The sequence below is a fragment of the Mobula hypostoma genome, chromosome 5, assembly GCF_963921235.1.
Source record: "Mobula hypostoma chromosome 5, sMobHyp1.1, whole genome shotgun sequence".
Taxonomy (NCBI): Eukaryota; Metazoa; Chordata; class Chondrichthyes; order Myliobatiformes; family Myliobatidae; genus Mobula; species Mobula hypostoma.
Genome location: NC_086101.1, coordinates 137,557,645 through 137,579,510, shown reverse-complemented (window position 1 = coordinate 137,579,510; position 21,866 = coordinate 137,557,645). Strand labels below are relative to the sequence as shown.

At 44.1% G+C, this 21,866-nt stretch overlaps 1 protein-coding gene across 1 annotated transcript in view; it reads right to left on the bottom strand.

The window, feature by feature from the left end:
• The window catches only part of LOC134347344 (atrial natriuretic peptide receptor 1-like), a 70,248-nt gene that overhangs the window by 37,993 nt on the left and 10,389 nt on the right, over positions 1-21,866 (bottom strand). Inside the window, exons 4-9 of the mRNA XM_063049738.1 lie at positions 8,127-8,259; positions 6,972-7,095; positions 5,337-5,441; positions 3,608-3,710; positions 1,365-1,504; positions 884-956 (exon numbers count right to left, since the gene is read on the bottom strand). Coding sequence (XP_062905808.1) covers positions 884-956; positions 1,365-1,504; positions 3,608-3,710; positions 5,337-5,441; positions 6,972-7,095; positions 8,127-8,259 — 678 coding nt within the window. The remainder of the gene's footprint in view (positions 1-883; positions 957-1,364; positions 1,505-3,607; positions 3,711-5,336; positions 5,442-6,971; positions 7,096-8,126; positions 8,260-21,866) is intronic.

Genomic DNA, 21,866 nt, shown 5'->3' with positions numbered 1-21,866 from the left:
TCTAGGACAAGAGGGTACAGCCTCAGTATAGAGGGGCGCCCTTTCAAAACAGAGATGAGGAGAAACTTCTTCAGCCAAAGTGTGGTGAATTTGTAGAATTTCTTACCACATACAGCTGTGGAGGCCGGGTTGTTGGGTGTATTTAAGGCAGAGATTGATAGGTTCTTCATTGGACATGGCATCAAAGATTACAGCGAGAAGGCCGGGAACTGGAGTCGGGGAGGAGAAAAAAAAGGATCAGCCATGATTGAATGGCAGAGCAGACTCGATGGGTCAGGTGGCCTAATTCTGCTCCTATGTCTTAAGGTCTACTCAAATGCCAGCCCTCACCGGAATATTCATGTTCTAAAAATACATATTTTTAAAAGGTTAATAATTGCAGTAGGCAGAGCTTTGGTGAGGAAATACAATTCCATTGCAGACCCCTGTGGGAATGTACATGGTGCATGTTTGACTGATGATTTCACATGAGTGCTCAAAACATCCTGATGAAGTGGACGTGTGAGGTAATTAAATGATTCAAGGGGGTGACTTTGCCTTATATCATTGGTATCAATGACCAGCAGTCGTACTCGTCTCTGTAAATTCAAGTCTTCAGTATGACAAAGCATTTGCACACAAATACAACTTGTGGCCAACACCTTTCTATAGGTAGCACCATGACGAAAGCCCAGCCCTTGCCCTGGAACATCCTTGCCAAGGCGAAATCACAGTTTCTCTGTGGACGTATCAAGGCTGCACACAAGGTCCATGGGTTTCCGCAACTTTTGTATTCAGCCAACTATGTATTCCGTGCAACTTGCATGGACAGTTTCAAACAGGGACTACCAGTGTCAGCAAAGACCCAAACAATAACGCGTCAGCTTTGTGATGTGGTACAGACCTTGCTTAATTTGATTGAAGTCAATTATCCAGCTTTCATCCCACAACATCTTTTGCTTTTGATACTGGAACCACTGTGAGTGATCAAAAAAAAATTACGAGCTGGAGTAGGCCATTTGGTCCCTTGAACCTGTTTTCCCATTCAATAAAATCATGACTGACTCACTTTCCTGCCCAGCCTGCATGTCTTTCGATTTCCTTAGTACCCAAAAACCTTTTGACCTCAGCCTCCAATACAGTCAGTGACTGATTATCTTCAGCCTACAAGGGGTCACAACACGCAGGTGGAAGAAACCCCTCCTCAGTGGTTGACCCCTCACCATGAGACTGACCCCTCCCCCCACTCCCTCATTTCTAGACTCCCAGCCTTTTGATGATTAGACAACCAACCCCAATGACCTGCGTACGAACACCAGGTCGGCATTCACTGTTGTTAGATTTTGCGTTGTGAAGGTTGTGAGGAACATCAGAGAAACACCTACCGCAATGGTGAGGATCAGACCAGTGCAGACCAGGGAGATGGGGAAGCTTATGGCAATTTTGATGGTGGCAGTACAATCCCCGCAATCTGCCGGACACGTGGAGCATGTTTCATCTTCATCGCAGTTGTCGTCTCCACAGACTCAGCACAGAAAGAGACATTTATTCATACATTGCAACGTTGCTCACACTGAACAAGAGTTTCAGGTACTACACAGAAGCTACAGCACAGTAACAGAGCAACATAAACTAAATGCTGAAGGAAATCACCAGGTCAGGCAGCTTCTACGGAGGGAGATGAACAGTTGACGTTTCAGGCCAAGATTCTTCATCAGGACTGGAAGGAAGGAAGGCAGAAGCCAGAATAAAACAATGGGTGGAAGGGGAGAAGCACCACCTTGTGTACGATAGGTGACCCCAGGTGAGAGGAGGAAGGTAGGAAAGTTGTGGGAGGGGTGGAGGTGGGAATGTTGTGAGAAGCTGGGTGGTGATAGGTGTGACGTTGTGTAACTTCAAAACATTAAACTAATTCAAAGGAAGACACGGGAGCCCGAAATGTGAGTCTAGCTTTGTGTTCACTTTAAGTGAGGCACATACATATCACATGAATTAATAAATTATTTAAACAAACAAACAAACAATGCTTAATCAACAAATACTAAACACACAAAAATAGGTGCAAGAAGCAAAGGGCTGAACAAGATGTATTCTGACAGGAGAGGACAGTCGACCATGGAATAAAGGGAAGGAGATTGGGAAGCAGCAGGAGCAAGGTGTGGCTGGTTTCTGCTCTCTTTCTTTCCAGTCATGATGAAAGTTCTCAGCCCAAACTAACAACTGTTCATTTCCCTCCATTGATGCTGATTGACCTGCTGAGTTCCTCCAGTAATTTGTGTGTTGTTCCAGATTTCCAGCAGTCTTTCATGTCTCTACTATCCAGTCCATCCTCCAGATGAATCTCCTCTCATCCCTCTTCACCCCATCCTATCAACAGATCCTTCCTTTCTTTTTTTCCAAATGTTTCCGCAACTTCTCATTTAAACCCAACTCTGCTTTGTGCTTCGACCAGTCCTTATAGGAATGAGACCTGCACTCCCAGCAACTTGGGGTGATTCTGAATTCCCACTGGACTTATTTACAGCTCTCTTATAATTCTATCGAAATAAGCAATGCTCTTTAAATATCGACCAAGGTCACTAAGAATGGAAATTGTCCATAGCTGTATTCAGGAAAAGCATCTTGTTAGTGGCGAGTGTATTGTTTATAATGAGAGCTCCCAGATTTATGAGCCTATCAGAGTGCTGCATTCACAAGGGTACAACATATTTCACAATCTCAGTGTTGAAGTTGCAAAATATACCAGGAGGAGGCCAATGTATGCACAACAAGCTCTCACAGCAGCAAAGTGCTAACGTCCAGATTATTTGCTTTGGTGATATTTGTCTGAGGGTTAAATATTAATCAGAACTCTGTCCTTTAATGCAAAAACACAGGCAACTCAGAAGGTATTTAGGCCACACATACAAAAAATGCTGGTGAACGCAGCAGGCAAGGCAGCATCTATAGGAAGAGGTACAGTTGACATTTGGGGCTGGGACCCTTCATCAGGACTCTTGGCCCGAAACGTCGACTGTACCTCTTCCTATAGATGCTGCCTGGCCTGCTGCATTCACCAGCATTTTTTGTGTGTGTTGCTTGAAATTCCAGCATCTGCAGATTTCCTCATGTTTAGGTATTTAGGCCATTGTGTTCAGAGCAGCAGTGGAAAGATCACACTTTTGACTGTGCAGTAACAGCGGGCTTTTAGAGCAGTGTAAAGCAAATCGGGGTTGGCAGCTAAAATTCAGCCACGTTGTGTATGCAAGTGGGATTTTTCTGTGAGATGATGTTGTAAAATTGTTCTGGTTTTATTGGTCCCTGATTTTAGTTTGTAAAAGCTACTCTCATTACCACCAATAAGGAGGAGGTACGGGAGCCTGAAGACCCACACTCAAAGTTTTAGGAACAGCTTCTTCCCCCCGCCATCAGATTTCTAAACAGTCCATGAACCCGTGAACCCCATCTCACCATTGTTCTTTTGCTACATTAACTTACTTACTTTTATTGTAACCTACAGAATAGTTTTTTTTTGTCTTGCACTGTACTGCTGCCACAAAACAACAAATTTCATGACATATGCCAGCATTAGTAAACTCAATTCTGATTTTGCTTCAGGTAATGCACAGTCCAACTTCTTCTGAAGTACCTTTTGCAGGTAACACCAAGGTTTTCGCCTCCAGTGCAGCTTGCATTCGTCCAACTTTTATGTGAGCTATTAGGGACGTTACACCGAGATGGACTAGGACCACCTATGTACAGAGGACACAAGAAACTAAAATCAGCACATTCTTACACCCACACATCTTTCAAGGCCGTGATAAACTGTGCACTGCTCACAAAGTAACTAGATTCCTCCAGAGTTGGCAAGAAAATGATGACGTAAACTGATTCCTTTCAGTAATATGTGTTTAAACTTACTATAGAGACTGAGAAATTATTATTAATGGCTTGTGATCTCCAGGGTGCTGATTTTGATTGACTAAATTTAACTATCATTCTGTCCTTTACTCCAGACAAGCACATATTGCCCCAGATATTTTCCTGCTTTTTATCGTCTTCTCATCTTGATGAAGGAAATTCCATAGCTAATTTGAGCACAGCAAACTCCCACGAACAGTCACATAATAATGACCAAGTAATCAGATTTTGTAATGTTAATAAATGAATAAATATTGGGCTCAGGACATTGGGAATAGTTCTTGGTTCTTCTTCTAAATAGAATTCAAGGATCTTTTACCCTGACCTATAAGATGTGGCGTGTCATTAGTAAAAGTCAATATAAGTTTATTGTCATATGCACAAGTACATGGATGTACAGGTGCAGTGAAAATCTTACTTGGTACAGCATTAGACAGACAGCATTTGGAAGGAAGACATGAAATCAATTATCCAAGAAAAACACAATTAGAACAAATATAACAAAGTCCAATGTAATGCAAAGTGGTCAGCGTGCTGTTATACTGATTTAGTGATCGGGGTTCTGCAAGTTGGTTCAAGAGCTGGATGGTAGAAGGGGAGCTACTGCCCTTGAACCTGGTTGTGTGGGAGTACAGGCTTCTGTACATGCTACTGAATGGTCGCTGCGAGAAGATGGCATGGCCTGGATGGAAAGGATCTTTGGTGATTCATGCTGCCTTTCTGAGGCAGCGTCTTACTAAGTAATCTCGGCGGTAGGGAGGGACATGCCTGTGAAGATGTGGGCTGACTCAATACCTCGCCGATATCACTGACTAAAGTGTTGAAGGAGATTGAAATAAGCCACGCTACAGACTGTAACATTGAAATAACGAGCTGTTGGCCTCCCTTCTCGTTGTGGCTGGAGCGATATCTCTCTCCTCCTCGTTAGTGAGAGAGAGGGCCTGATGAGATATTGGTTAGGATGGACAGTGGGTTTTGATGGTCGCTGGTGGCTTGCTATTGTTTGCTGAATGGTGGGGGGCTGCTGCCTTCTGCTGGAACATCTGGGGGGAGGTTGATGCTTTGCTGCTGCTTGTGTGTGTGGGGGGGAGGGGGCTTGGGGGCTCTAAGTTTTCTGTCATTCATTCTTTCGTTATTTTTTCTCTGTTTCTTGGATGTCTGCAAAGAGTAAGAATTACAGGTTGTATACTGTGACAATAAACGGAAACATTGAACCGTTGAGTCCATTGCTCTCTGCAGCTTCTTATCTTCTTTCCAATTCAGATTGTTGTACGAGTCCATGATGTAACCAGCTCTACATCTCATTCTGTATGTGTCTCACTCCCAATATGCTTGCCCACATCTACCTAAACTCAGTCTCTCTATGTGACTACAGCCTACAGCCACAATATCATACCGATAAACCCATGCAAACAGTGCAATGATCAGAGGGATCTTTTCCGAACCGTTCAACTTACCTTGGCAGTCCAATTCATTTGACTCATCTTTCCTGCTGTTGACACAGTGTGAGTTACTATCTGACCATCATCTGGGATCCAAGGACCACAGATACCCTCTTTCACCTTCAGAGAAGAAAACTGAATGAATAATAACCCATTTTCATAAGACCATAAGATATAGGAGCAAAATTAGGCCATTCAGCCCATCAAGTCAGCTCCACCATTCCATCATGGCTGATCCTGGATCCCACTCAACCCCACACACCTGTAATTTCGCCGTATTCTTTGACGCCCTGACCAATCAGGAAACGATGAACTTCCGCCTTAAGTATACACATGGACTTGGCCTCTGCCGCAATCTGTGGCAGAGCATTCCACGGATTTACGACTCTCTGGCTAAAAAAGTTCCTCAAATAATTTCAATTGAAACAAATTTCAATAGCTCGGGATACTTATTTAAATATTTCAACAATAAAAGCTCATTCTGCCAAAGGCTTTTAAAATATTTGAAAAAATAGACTTTTAATCTCCAAATGCTGTTACTTAATGGAACCACATTTTGGAACTGGCCTAGGTGCCACTGACATTAGTGTCAGGATCTGTGGTCAAAGAGGGAAGTTGTAAGGAGGAAGGAATTTCAAGATCCTGGGCCACAAGTTCTTGAAGGCATTGCTACCGATGGTGGAGTGATGTTATTGGGGTTGTAGAAGATGGAGGAGCCCAGAGGTCATAGACAAACCTGTACTATCAGACCTGAAAGAGAGAGATAGGCACTTCTGCAACATCCTTCACATCACGTTTAGGTATCTCCAAGCATCTTACAGTCAATTAAATCAGTCCCATCACATAGGAAATTCATCAGCCAGCTTGTCGAAAGCAGAATTCCATAAGCAGTGATATGTTGGTGACCACACAGTTTAATTTGTAGGAAAGCTATATAGAGAACTACAGATTAAATCTGAAATAAAAGCTGGAAATACAGGAAATACTCGGTGGATCAAACAGCATCTGGGAATGGAGAAATTGAATTGATCTTTCACTGGAAGTGAGAAGTGTTAGAATGAAAATAAGTTTTAGGAGGGCGAGGCAGAGAGACAATGAGGGGAAGGGTAAATCTGTGTGAAGCGGACAAGGAAAGATAGTGACATGAGTGGAGGTGGTGAAGGCGATTGAATAAGAAAGGCACTTCTTGGGGAGGATTGAATATGAAGTGACCAGAAGATAACAGAAGGAAACACCTGGAAACTGGTAGGTGGAAGTGACAAAAGGCTGTAAAACCTCGCTGTGCACACACTGGTTGGCGTACTTCTCCACTGCAGTGACTTCATGATGTTATTCTCGAGCCCTTTGTTACTTCCACCCATCATCTCCCTACTTTTGACATTATGGCAACACTCATCTGCCTATCATCCCCTTCACCTGGATCCATCTATCACTTATCAGCTCTTACTCCACCCCTTCCCTCCTCCATTTTATGCTGGCTTTCACTCTCTTTCTCTCCAGACCGGTGAAGGATCTCAACTCAAATTGACGCTGCCTGAGCCACTGAGTTCCCGAGTGTTTTTTATGTTCCTGCTGATGCTCTGCTTCCCTTTTCAGTGTAAGGTAATGATCTCAAAGTATCTCACAATTGGTGGGAAACCAGGCACTAACCATGAATGCCAATGGGCAGGAGTGAATGTTGGCATGATGCACACAGCAGTTGTTTTCATTTGCATCCTTCCAGTTCGAGGGACACTCCTTCTCTTCACAGAATGCCTTTGCTTCTTCAACATTACTGTCCAAAGCAAAATAAATTGCATGGGTTAACTGCAGAAGACAGGAAGATATTTTCCCCAAACAGATTTCAATCTTCGAAAGAAAATTCTTGATTAAGCTTGCAATATGGAAAAGTTATCTGTTGAATTTCAGATTAGTCCTGTTATCCTCTACAACCATGCTCTTTAATCCTTTCTGATGAGGGGTGTTAGTGTTAAGTCATGGAAGTCTTTGTTCTGAACACTCAGTACTTGTGGATATGGTCATCATTATCGTTAGGTGCCATGTTGTATGACGTGGGCAATCATGGTCTTTGACCATGATTGTTCTTGGCATATTTTTCTACAGAAGTGGTTTGCCATTGCCTTCTTATGGGCAGTGTCTTTACAAGACAGGTGGCCCCAGCCATTATCAACACTCTTCAGAGAGTGTCTGCCTGGCACCAGTAGTGGCATAGGCAGAACTTGTAATATGCACCAGCTGCTCGTACGACCATCCACCACCTGCTCCCATGGCTTCACGTGACCCTGATTTCTGCGGGGGGTGGGGGTTGGCTAAGCAAGGTGCTACTCCTTGCCATGGGTGACCTGTAGGGCAGCAGAAGGAAGGGGCACCTTACAGAGACGTATCTCCACTCCGCCAGCCGTGTGGATATGGTATCTCATGATAAAGCCTACAGTTATCTCTGCTCGCACTCTCCCAGTAATGCTTAGCAACCTCAACTAAGCACTTTTTTCAACAAAGCCCTCTCCTGCTGGAATGTTCTGTCTCCAGCCCCTAGCTTTCAGACGTGGAGCTTACGTATTCAATACCTGAATCACCATAAACCCGCAGTCTCCAGCATTTCATTAGCGTGTCACAACCAGATTGACAGAAAGGACCGGTCTGCTCAAACCACAATCCCAGGGGCTGGAGGATGAAAGAGAGTCGGCTTGAACGTCTCGCTGATCCATACTCCCCTTCTCGTCCTGCTGACAGCTGGAGCAGTAGGACCCCATGGACACATCCATCAATACCAGCACAAGCAAGTGGCAAGAATGTAGCACCCACCCATGTGAGAGAACACCAGTCTCCACCGCCCAGTGATAGAAGTGATTGTTCACTGTCACTGCGTAGGTCACATTGAATTCTTCACCACTCAGAACCCTCTCTGAAGGTCTCTGTACCCAAGTCATCTCCAAACCTACAGATGAAACACAAGGAATAGCTTACATTTTTAAGGATTTGATACATTTTATAAAATTGATGTCAAATTTTACTAAGGAATATCCTGCATTTCTACATCAGAAAGTCACAAATCAATTCACTGCTGAGAAAATGGTTTTGAAATTTAGAAGAATGAGAGGAAAATCTTAAAAAGTTTGACAGCTTACAAAGTTAACAGCTTGACAGATTGGATGTGGGGAGGATGTTCCAACTGCCTGAGGAGTCAAGAACGAGGGTCATTACAACTTAACCATTTTTGGCCAGGTACCATTCCTCTGATCAGTCTTATGTAGGGCAGGGAGTTCCTGCTCTGCCGCACTGTCATTGAGAATGAAACAGCACAGGAGAGCAGCTGATCTGAATAAGGGGGCAGACGTTTAGCATGGAACTGAGAAGCCACTTCTTCAAGCAGTGATTAGTGAGGTTTTGGATTCTCAAACCTGATATGAAGAGAGGCGGGGATTGAGGTTACTGCAGGATAACTGGGCTGAGCTGGGTGTTTGCCACAGTCTTGCTGAAAGCCAGAACAGGCTCAAAAAGCAGGTTGGTCGACCCCTGCTCCCATTTCCTATGATGTTCCTATGTAGAAACTCAGAAAACACACCAGATCAATGCTCACAAAAAGCTCAATTTAAATTTCTGTGCTTCCTTCCATGATTGCAGGTCAAGTATGTTACAAGTAATGGTTTTGTTTTTAAATATAGTCACTGTTGCAATGCAGCCAATTTGCGGACAGCAAGCTTACACAAACACCAGGAGTAACTTCCTTGCCACTGTTCCCTTTTAGCTGTGTGGGTACACAGCCACACAGTAAACGAAATGCTCCTACACACATAGCCTTTGCTGCCACACGGCTGGAATTTTCTTTTATATAATATTAATATAGCTGTGAAATACCCTTAAATCAATTAAAATACCCGCTCTGATCAAGACGTCAGTCAAGACAGCACCTGCGTACAATGCTCCTTTGGTCGACGTCTTCCGGATAGATTATGAACCATCTTTTTCACTTCTTTTATGTCTTTTATGTTTGTTTCTCATCTTGAATGTGATCCTGGAACCACTGGAGCCTGACTTCTGTTGTTCAGTGCTTTACAGTCTCCGGGAGGATTCCGGGAGGCAGAGGCGGTGTGAGCGAACCTCATAGCAGGTGGGCTGCAGGATGGGGTGCAAGCCGATGTTTGGCCCCATTTCGCTGATTAAAGCTCCCAGCGTCTGCAGATTAAAGTGACGAGGGAGATTGAAGCAGCGGAGCGAATGCAGAGGGTGAGCGCCGGCTGCTTGCCTTTTGATCGGATGCTCAGTACCGGAGAGGGGAGAGACTGCCGCCACACCTGGAGAATGTTGCCCAGGTTTTTCTGTGTTTTGGATGTGGACTGGGACACTTTTTTTCAGTCTTATAGTTTTTACATTCTGTGCTTTTTCACCCGATCTTCTCGGTCATTTTTAGTGCAGGGTGGGGGATTTGGGGATCGATGTGCCTGATCTGTTTTGTTTGTCTTTTTGTACAGGAGGGGGGATTTGGGATTTGATTGCTTGATCCATTTTGCTGATTTTTTTGTGCAGGAGGAGGTTCTAGCGGGGTTGATATGCCTGTTCCTGTTGTTTTCTTTTTTGCGGGGAAGATTTGGGGGTTGATGATCGAGCTGCCTTTCTTTTCTTTCTTGGTTTCATGAAGAAAAGGGCTTGTACAAAATTTAAGGTATAATGGCTTTTGCAACTCATAGATAGAGGTGACATTTTTACATATCAGGATACTGGCAATGTTGTATGCACCATTTGTGCAGAAGCGAAAATTAGGGGTGAGTTCAGTAATGGAAAAAATGGGAAGAATGGAAGTTAGGTTACTTAAAATGACATCTTAACCAGAGAATTCATATAGATGCAGTTACCAAATTGTGCAAACAGAAGACATGTGCAATTTTGTGCACGTTAACAGAAACTCCAAAACAGTGTGAAGCAAGAGTGTGCTAAAGATAAAGTCTAACACTATTAAAGATGTCTAACACTGATATGGTCAAAGCGGTCATTGTTAACAATTTCTTAGCAATTCAAATTTATGCTTCTATGAATTACGTACAAGAAATTCATGCACATGTGGCTGAATGCATCGATACACCAGAGAGTTGGTCCAGCAAAAACAATGCGTTTGAATTTGCAAAGTGCACCAGCTTTGTGCTTCAGAAACAGATAATGGAAGAATTTGGACATCTGCTTTCCTACACTCATTTTCTACACTCATTTTCTATTTTGTGTTTCCACCGGCAAATGAAATTTCCAATAAGACTGTGCTCGTGGGTATTTGAAAACTAATTTCATGCGACAGTATCACAATTGTTGAAGCAGTAAAAAACAATTTTATTGCTTCAACAACAATCTCGATATTCAAAAGATGGTAGCACAAACAAGAGGAAGTCTGCAGAATCTGGAAATCCAAAGCAACACACACAAAATGCTGGAGGAACTCAGCAGGTCAGGCAGCATCCATGGAACAGAGTAAACAGTCAACGCTTCAGGCTGAGACCCTTCGGCAGGACTGGAAGGAAAGGGGAGAAGTCAGAATAAGAAGGTGGGGAGAGTGCAAGGTGGTAGTGATAGGTGAAACTGAGGGTGGGGGGGCAGTGGGTGAAGTAAAGAGCCAAGAAGTTGATTGCTGAAAGAGATAAAGAGCTGGAGAAGGGGGAATCTGATAGCAGAGGACAGAAGTCTGTGGAGGAAAGGGAAGGGGGAGGAGCATCAGAGGGAGGTGATGGGCAAGTAACAAGATAAAGGGAGAGAGTGAAACAGGAATGGGAAATAATGAAGGGGGGTGGTCATTACTAGAAGTTCAAAAAATAGATGTCCATGCAATTAGGTTGGAGGCTACCCAGACAGAATATGAGGTGCTGCTTTTCCAGCCCGAGTGTGGCCTCACCCTGGTTGTCAAGGAGGCCATGGGCTGACACGTTGGATTGGGAATGGGAAGTAGAATTGAAAAGGGCAGCCACTAGGAGATCCCACTTCCTGTGGCGGATGGAGCAGAGGTGTTCAGTGAAACAGTCTCCCAATTTATGACAGGTCTCACCGATATACAGAAGACCACACTGGGAGCACTGGATATAGTAGATGACCCCAAAAGACTTGCAGGTGAGGTGTCGCCTCACCTGGAAGGACTGTTTGGGGCTCCGAATGGTAGTGAGGGAGGAAGTGTAGGGGCAGGTGTGGCATTTTATTCTGCTTGCAAGGATAAGTACCAGGAGGGAGATCAGTGGGGAGGGACGAGGGGACAAGGGAGTCGTGTAGGTAGGTGATGTCTACGTCAGACAGTCAAATGCTCTGCTTAGAAAGAATAATGGTGTGGCAGCAATCCTTTACTGAAAAATAAACTTCTGTCTAAGCAACATTGTGTTGTACACAGAGAAGACCTGGGACCTGACAACACATGGAAATCAGTATCTATTAGGCAGGATATGGAAACACCACTGCAAACAGTGCATACAATGTTCAGCAATTGGTCTGTTAAAAATGGAAAACTAGAAGAATTAGCTAATGTCACAGGATGTGATGCTGGGTCATTTAGACTGCTAAGCAAAATAAGATGGCTGTAAAGACATTTTGCCACTACTGCTTTGAAAAAAAATTCTGAAGTTTTGATCCAGTATTGCAATGAGCAAGTTACTGAATGAAACAAGCAAATCAGCAATACTACCTGACCAATCCAGAGTACCGAGTAGCATTAACTGTCTGTAACGGTGTTTTAGAAAATACAGTCGTGGACTCATAGAAAAGTACAGCACAGCAACAGGCTGTTTGGTCCAGCCAGTCTGTGCTGGACCACTTACCTGCACGTCGACCTGCACATAGTCCTCTCTACCCTGTCATCCGTGTACCTATCCAAACTTCTCCTAAGTGTTGAAATCGACCCCCCATCCACCATTTGTGCTAGCAGCTCATTCCACACTCTCATGAACCTCTGAATGAAGTTGTTTCCCCTCATGTTCTCCTTAAACTTTTCACCTTTCACCCTTAACCCATGACCTCTGTTTGTAGACCCATCCACCCACAGTGGAAAATTGCATTTACCCTATCTATACCCCTCATAATTTTGTATAACTCTATCAAATCTCCCCTCAATCTACTACATTCCAAAGAATAAAGTCCTAATCCACTCAAACTTTCCTTATAACTCAGATCCTCCAGATCTGGAAACGTCATTGTAAATTTTCTCTGTACTCTTTCAGCCTCATTTACATCTTTCCTGTGTGTAAATGACCACACAATACTCCAAATTAGGCCTCATCAATGTCTGATACAACTTCATCATAACATCCCATCTCCTGTACTCAATACTTTGATTTATGAAGGCCAATGTGCCAAAAGCTTTCTTTACGACCCTATCTACCTGTGACACCACTTTCAATGAATTATGGAGCTATACTCCCAGGTGCCTTTGATCTACCACAGTCCTCAGTGTCCTGCCGTTCACTGTGTAAGACCTAATCTGGTTGGTCCTACCCAAGTGCAACACCTCGTACTTGTTGGCATTAAATCCCATTTGCCATTTTTCAGCCCATTTTTCCAGCTGGTCTAGATCCCGCTGCAAGCTTTGATAGTCTTCCCTGCTGTCCACCACACCCCCAATCTTGGTGTAATCTGCAAAATTTGCTGTTCCAGTTAGTCATGTTGCCACGCAGATCATTGATATAGATGACTAACAACCACCGACCAAACACTGATCCCTGCAGCACACTGTTAGTCACAGGCCTACAGACAGGGAGGCAACCATCTACTACCACTCTATGGTTTCTCCCACAAAGCCAATATCTAACCCAATTTACTATCTCATCTTGAATGCCAAGTGACTGAACATTCTTGACTCCCATGCAGGACCTTATCAAATGCCTCACTAAAACCCATGCAGACAGCATCCACAGGCTTGCCTTCAACAAACTTTACTGGGAACTGAATGAATACTTTGCTTCAGTATTCACTATGAAAAAGGATCTTGGCGATTGTAGGGATGACTTGCAGCAGAACTGAAAAGCTTGAGCATGTAGATATTAAGGAAGAGGATGTGCTGGAGCTTTTGGAAAGCATCAAGCTGGATAAGTCACTGGGACCAGACGGGATGTACCCCAGGCAACTGTGGGAAGCGAGGGAGGAGATTACTGAGCCTCTAGTAATGATCTTTGCATCATCAATGAGGATGGGAGAGGTTCTGGAGGATTGGAGGGTTGCAGATGTTGTCTCCTTATTCAAGAAAGGGAGTAGAGGTAGCCCAGGAAATTATAGGCCAGTGAGTCTTACTTCAGTGGTTGGTAAGTTGATGGAGAAGCTCCTGAGATGCGGGAGTTATGGACATTTAGAGAGGCATAATACAATGAGGAATAGTCAGCATAGCTTTGTCAAAGGCAGGTCATGCCTTATGAGCCTGATTGAATTTTTTGAGGGTGTGACTAAACACATTGATGAAGGTAGAGCCGTAAATATAGTGTATATGGATTTCAGCAAGGCATCTGATAAGGTACCCCACGCAAGGCTTATTGAGAAAGTAAGGAGGCATGGGATCCAAGGGGATGTTGCTTTGTGGATCCGGAACTGGCTTGCCCACAGAAGGCAAAGAGTGGTTGTAGATGGGTCATATTCTGCATGGACGTCGGTCACCAGTGGTGTGCCTCAGGGATCTGTTCTGGGACCCCTACTCTTCATGATTTTTATAAATGACCTGGATGAGGAAGTGAAGGGATGGGTTAGTAAATTTGCTGATGACACAAAGGTTGGGAGTGTTGCGGATAGTGTGGAGGGCTGTCAGAGGTTACAGTGGGACATTGATAGGATGCAAAACTGGGCTGAGAAGTGGCAGATGGAGTTCAACCCAGATAACTGTGAGGTTGTTCATTTTGGTACGTCAAATATGATGGCAGAATATAGAATTAATAGATAGATAGATAGATAGATAGATATATGTACTTTAATGATCCTGAGGGAAATTGGGTATCCCGAGGGTAATGGTAAGACTCTTGGTAGTGTGAAGGATCAGAGGGATCTTGGGGTCTGAGTCCATAGGACACTCAAAGCTGCTGTGCAGGTTGACTCTGTGGTTAAGAAAGCATACTGTGCATTGGCCTTCATCAATCGTGGGATTGAGTTTAGGAGCCGAGAGGTAATGTTGCAGTTATATAGGACCCTGGTCAGACCCCACTTGGAGTACTGTGCTCAGTTCTGGTTGCCTCACTACAGGTAGGACGTGGAAACCTTAGGAAGGGGGCAGAGGAGATTTACAAGGATGTTGCCTGGATTGGGGAGCATGCCATGAGAATAGGTTGAATGACCTTGGCCTTTTCTCCTTGGAGTGACGGAGGATGAAAAGTGATCTGATAGAGGTGTAGAAGATAATGAGAGGCATTGATCGCGTGGATAATCAGAGGCTTTTTCCTAGGGTTGAAATGGCTAGCATGAGAGGGCATAGCTTTAAGGAGCTTGGAAGTAGGTACAGAGGAGATGTCAGGGGTAAGTTTTTTTAACGCAGAGAGTGGTGAGTGCGTAGAATGGGCTGCCAGCGGTGGTGGTGCAGGTGGAAACGATAGGGTCTTTTAAGAGGCTCCTGGATAGATCCATGGAGCTTAGAAAAATAGAGGGCTATGGGTAAGCCTAGGTCATTCTGAGGTAAGGACAAGTTTGGCACAGCTTTGTGGGCCGAAGGGCCTGTATTGTGCTGTATGTTTTCTATGTTATATGTTCTATGTTCTCACTTCCTTGAAAAGCACTATAAGATTGGTTAGACACAATCTGCCACCAGAAAGTCATCCCTAACAGTTCCTGTCTATCCAAATACTCATGTTTCCAGTCCCTTAGAATACCTTCCAATAACTTTACCTCCACTGATGTCAGGCTCACCTGTCTATAATTTCTTGTCTTAGTTTTAAGAGCCCCATCTGACTGAAGTGACTGGTTTTAAGGTGCTAGTAACCCATCTTTGCTCCTTCTCCTGTCAGTAGAAGTGGTTCCGCTGAGCTGAGTAGCTAAGCCAGACGCGAAGACCAAGAGCTGGACTTGGTTGTCTGTAACCACTTAAGGAGCATTTAACAGGTGGTGTGAGCTTGTCCCCATTGTAAACCCCTGGCTATAACAACCTCAAAGAATTGTGCTTGGCAACTTATCTAGGTTATGGAAACTCTGATCTGAAACCTCCATTGCCTTGCAGCTTACACACCCATGGGGAAGACTTTAGGAGTAAACCCTGAGGAAAAACTCTGCATCTGGAGTCCCTTGGGCATTGAGTTCAGTGCTGACTGGCAACTCCTGCGATGCTGCTGGTATCAAACTGTATCAGTCTCAGCCGTTCCTTTGGGTTCATCAGATGCGTGTAGAGGAGGAGCTTGCTACATGGGCAACGGCTTGCTCTCCATATTGTACAGCCCAGGTTTGCAAATCTAGACAGCTAGGGCACAACATCCATGGTTGACCTGACTGAAGGAAGCCTCACTCACTCACTCGTTTTTAGAGACTTTCTTAAACAGCGGAACAAGATTAGCTATCCTCCAATCCTCTGATCCCTCACCTGTCGCTAAGGATGTTTTAAGTATCTCTGCGAGAGCCCCTGCAATTTCTGCACTTGCCTCTTGCAGAATCTGAGGGGATAACTTGTCAGGCCCTGGCTGTAATCTGTATAGAGTCCATGACCTTGCCGTTGCTTTGCCTTACTTCTATAGACTCTGTGCCTGTCTCCTGAGTAAATGCAATGCAAAAAATCCATTTTAGATCTCCCCCATCTCTTTTGGTTCCATGCATAGATTGCTACTCTCTTCTAGAGGACCAATTTTGTCCCTTTCAATCGTTTTGCTCTTAACATATCTGCAGAAGCCCTTAGGATTCCCTTCCACCTTGTCTGCTAGGGCAACCTCATGCCTTCTTTTAGCCCTCCTGATTTCTTTCTTAAGTGTTCTCTTGCATTTCTTGTACTCCTCAAATACCTCATTTGCTCCTACCTGCCTATACCTGCTATGCACCTCCTTTTTTCCTTAACCAGAGCCTCAATATCTCTTGAAAACCAAGGTTCCCAAAACACGTTATCTTTATCTTTTACTCTGACAGGCACATACAAGTATTGTACTCTCAAAATTTCACTTTTGAAGGCCTCCCACTTACCAAGTACACCTTTGCCAGAAAACAGCCTGTCCCAATCCACACTTCCCAGATCCTTTCTGATACCATCAAAATTGGCCTTTCTCCAATAACGAATCTCAACCCACAGACCAAACCTATCTTTTTCCACATTTACTTTGAAACTCATGGCATTACGATCACTAGATGCAAAGAGTTCCCCTACACCAACTTCTATCACCTGCCCTGTCTTGTTCCAAAATAGGATATCAAGTATCATTGGGACTTCTATGTACTGATTAAGAAAACTTTCCTGAACACATTTGACAAACTCTATACCATCTAGTCCTTTTACAGTATGGGAGTCTGAGTCAATATGTGGAAAATTAAAATGACTTAATATAACAACTTTATGTTTCTTGCAAACAAGAGAAAATCTGAACAACACACACAAAATGCTGGAGGAACTCGGCAGGCCCCGCAGCATCTATGGAAAAAGGTACAGTTGATATTTCGGATGAAACCCTTCAGCAGGACTGGAGAAAAAAAGCTGAGGAGTGGATTTAAAGGTGGGGGGAGGGGAGAGAGAAACACAAGGTGATAGGTGAAACCTGGAGGGGGAAGGATGAAGTAAAGAGCTGGGAAGTTGATTGGTGAAAGAGACAGAAGATCACAGAAGAAAGAAAAGGGGGAAGGAGCACCAGAGGGAGGTGATGGGCAGGCAAGGAGATAAGGTGAGAGAGTTATGTTTCTTGCAACCGTCTGTGATCTCTCTACAAATGTGTTCCTCTAAATTCTGAGGACTGTGGGTGGTCTGTAATATAGCCACATTAATGTTGTTATACCTTTCTTATTCCTGACTTCCACCCATAAAACCTCACAAGATGAGTTCTGCAGTCAGTCTGACTGAGCTCTGCTGAGACATTTCCCCTGACTAGTCATGCTATTCCTCTCTCTTTAATCCCTCCTGCCCTACCACATCTAAAACAATGGAACCCTGGAATACTGAACTGCCAGTTCCGCCTCTCCTGCAATCAAGTCCCAGTAATGGCTACAATACCATAATTTCAGGTGCTGATCCATGCCTTGAGCTCATCTGCCTTTCCTACAATACTTCTTGCATTGAACTATACACAGTTCAGGACATTAACTGCACCATGCTCAACCTTTTGACTTTGTCTGAGGTCTAAGCAACACCTGTCTCCTGAATCTCTCCACTATCTGTCCTGGTGGTCAGTTTCCCATCCCCCTGCACTCTAGTTCAACACCCCCCCCCACCCCCACCCCCTCCCCGTGCAGTACTAGCAAGCCTTCCTGCTAGGATATTAGTCCCCTTCCAGTTCAGATGCAAACTGTCTCTTCTGTACAAGTCCCAACTTCCCTGGAAGAGAGCCTAGTGATCCAAAAATCTGTTGCCCTTCCTCCCACACCAACTCCTTAGCCACGTGTTAAACTATATGAACTTCCTAGTTCTGGCCTCACTAGCATGTGGCACGGGTAGCAATCCTGAGATCACAACCCTGGAGGTTCTGTCATTTAACTTAGCACCTAACTCCCTGAACTCACTTTGCACAAGCTCGTCACTCTTTTTACCTATGTCGTTGGTATCTACATGGACCATGACCTCTGGCTGTTCACCCTCCCACATAAGAAAGCTGAGGACCCCAGCACCCGGGAAGCAACGTACCATCAGGAATCTCCTTCTCATCGACAGAGCCTCTTTTCTGTTCCTCCAACTAACAAGTCCCCGATCACCACTACTCGCCCCTTCTCTTCCCCTTCCCTTCTGAGTCACAGAGCCAGACTCAGTACCAGAGATCTGACTACTGTGGCTTTCCTCTGTTAAGTCATCCTGCTCAACAATATCCAAAGTGGTATACCTGTTGTTGAGGGGGATGGGCACAGGGGCACTCTGCACTGGCTCCTTAACCCCTTTCCCCTTCTTGACTGTCACCCAGTCTCCTGTGTCCTGCACCTTAGGTGTAACTACTTCTCTATATATCCGATCTATCACCCCTTCAGCCTCCTGAATGATCCAGAGTTCATCCAGTCCCAGCTCCAACTCCTTAATGTGGTTTGTTAGAAGCTGTAGCTGGATGCACCTCCTGCAGGTGAAGTCATCAGGGACTGTGGAGATCTGCCTGCCTTCCCACATCCTGCAAGAGGAGCATTCAGCTAACCTGCCTTGTATTCCTATATTCTCACTGTGCAAATATAAAGATATATATATATAATATATATCTGGCATCTGTAAATTCCTGCAGAAATACTGCTTGAATACAATTTTGCACTGTAGTATACAAAAGCAAAATTTATCAAGTTATGGTCACAGTATCTTGGTGCCTATTATTCGATTCATTCAATGTGTATGTAATCGCTTGAATAATAGATTTCCTGACAATGAGTTAAGAGAATGGCAAGCTTTTGACCCTGTTACTATTGCGAATGCAACCAATTTTGCACAATTGACAAAAAAATACTCAGCTTCTATTACAAACTGTGATGCAAGAGTTGCTTCAAAAATATCGCAGCAATACTGTGATTCAAATTTGTTGTTTCTGAGGAAGTTATGTCTGGTTCGATTAAGACATTCTCTGAAATGTTGAACCACAGTGCTTAGAAATGAAGAATTTGAAGAACTGTCCATTCTTGTTGACATCGCTGGACCATATCAAGCTTCTAATGTTAACTGCGATCATGGATTCAGCCTTATGAATTTAGTTAAATATAAATCCAGAAACAGACTAGAAGTGGACATTTGGATGATCTAATTGGAATTAAGACGTATCCTTCATCTGGATGTGAAGTTACTCTGTACGGTGTTTATAGGCAATGGATTTGTAATAAAAACACATGAGAAAAAGTTCACAAAACATGAAAGATTCTCCTTGTTGTATATCATTATACCTACCAATTAATAAATAAAATCAAAATTAAAAGTATGTAATTTTTCAATTTTGATTCTAAATACTGATGGTATGCATATTACAAAACATCATTTAAAGCTCCACATGGTTTTCAGGCTGTGTAAAAACTTCCTGCTCAGAGCAATGGTTGGTCCACACAGCTGTAAAGAAAAAATAAAGGGAACATTGCTCCCTGTCCTTTACCCTACTGAGGGGTCCCCTTTACTTTGCAGTTGTCTTTCAGTCTTACAGCATCTGCAATGTTTGGATTTTCTTTTCCCTCTCTCTAATCATGAACAGCAGCCAAAAGCTACAACAGCCTAACCAATGTGCTCAGGAGACACAAAAGACTGCAGACACTGCAATCTGGAAGAAGACATGACATGCTGTAGCAACTTCAGCACAAGGGAATAAAGATTCTCCTGGAATCGATCTTCATGTCAGTCTCCTTCCCTGCCTCGGGTCTGCTTGATGTCAGTCAGTCAGTCAGTGGGTGCCGTCTCGAATCTGGGGTTGGCGGCTATGCACCTCCATCTTCTTCGATCTTGCGACAGCACCGAGTACAGCCTCTCCTCCAGCTTGTTCTTGCTGGCCGCCTTGGCACCGCCCACTGCCGCTGCCACTGAACTCGAGCCAGAGGCCGTGTTGGCCTCCAGCCGCGGCCGCTTCTTCGAGCTTGGCCCTTCCATAGGTGGAGGCCTTGGGCAGGTCCAGGCACACGATGCAGCCCCAAGTCATCATCTCTTCTAACTAGGTGCATAGCATAGGATTCGTAGATACGTGGTGAGGCTTTAATCTCTTCCATGGGAGATGGCCGTTGGCTCAAGGAGCTCATCGGCCCTTTGTCTAGTCTTATTTTTTCAGTCCTGCTGGGTGTCCTCACACCCTCCTCACCAAACTAAGTCCGGAGGGGGAGCCGGCCAAGTTGCCGACCACTTGACCACGGCCCCCAGCCGAGCGCCGGGCACCCGCCCCCTGCCGAATCTCTCCGAGTTCCTGGTGTCCGACCGAATACCATGCTTGATGACCATGGCTATTACTCACAAGTAGGTACCTGCACTTCCAGTCTTCTTGCACCCTGAAAGATGCTTAGAGGGGGATCAGAAATTCCATTAATGCACTTTTTCTTTTCTAGACAGTAACACTGGTTCTTTGCAAAAAGAACACTGATTGATAACACCCTCCACAGATAAGTATAATTCTTGTGAAAGTTTATTACTAGCTTAATTCAGATACGAGTTTATAGGTTTTAACAAGTTCTTGGCAGTGCAATGGACAAAGAGCAAAGGAGTAGGACCAATTAACTAACTCATTCATAGAGCTTGTGAAGACTGAATGGTCTACTCCTGTGCTATTTTATTCTTAGAGTGGTGCAGACCTGGAACTTCCTGTCCTATATGAACAGGCAAATGACATCGGGCTGAAAGGCTCAAATTATAAGGTTGCATAGCCATGATTGTATTTCCTGGAGTGAAAAATATTAAGGACTGATAGGGTGTGTGCAGCAAAAGCTATCTCCCCTGGTGAATGGCAGTCCAGTCAAAGGAACTATGACATTATAATTATAGCCAGGACATTCAGGTGAATTTTAGGCAACATTCTTCACACAAGATTCTGCAACTTCCTCCTTCACAGCTGTTCAGAGTGGAGGGTCAATTTGAAATGTTAAATCTATTGAAAATTGTTTTGTACATCAGGCTATCTGGTAATAGAATCATTGAGTTATAAAACATGAAAATGGGGCCCATGCTGGCCAAGGTGTCTCCTGATCTAGTTCCATATATGGAACCAAGATGGCTACTTGAAGCCAAAGTATATGGAGACTTCATCTAAATGACGAGATCGTGTTCAGAGCAGGAGAACATAAAAGTGAAGGGAATGGAAGCAGGAATGATCACATCCCCTTTAGCCTGTTCCACCATTCATCAATGTTGTAGTTGATCTTCCGCCTTAGAGCCACATTCCAACCCTAACTCGTATCTTTTAAATCCATGTTTAGGCATCAATTGAACTCTGTTCTGAATGATCACAATAACCAAGTATCCACAGGCTTCCAGGGTAGGCAGTTCTGTTGGCCAGAAGAAACTACAGGCTACAAGGAGTGAATTTGATGAATCTAGGACAGTGGAAGCAGACAAACCTTGTTTCCCCCCATTTTGTGGACTCTGATCTGATTCTTGCTCTGGGATAATCTAATCAGAGCAATTGAATGTGGACACAAGGAGCTTCAGGTAATGACCTGCTAAACCTGAGATAATTCTTAGATGAGTAGCTATTTATTATGTAAAATGTCAGATTTACCAGAGAAGAAATCTGTAATCTCATTAGACTATGTCTGGGTCACCTCATCTAGCTGGTTTGTATCAGTGAGAGTTGAAAGACACAAATACACAAGACTGGGGTGGGCAGAACCATGAAACAATGTTGGTTGTAGCCCTGGACTAGAATCAGTAAGAAGGTGACACAGGTAGGTCAGGTGACCCATGGAATGGAGATCCACCAGTTCAACTGATGAGGAACACCCTAAGACTCAAGAGTTCCAAATATGCAGGGGTGATAATGCTCCAGCAACCAGAGACCAACTATCATGGATAAG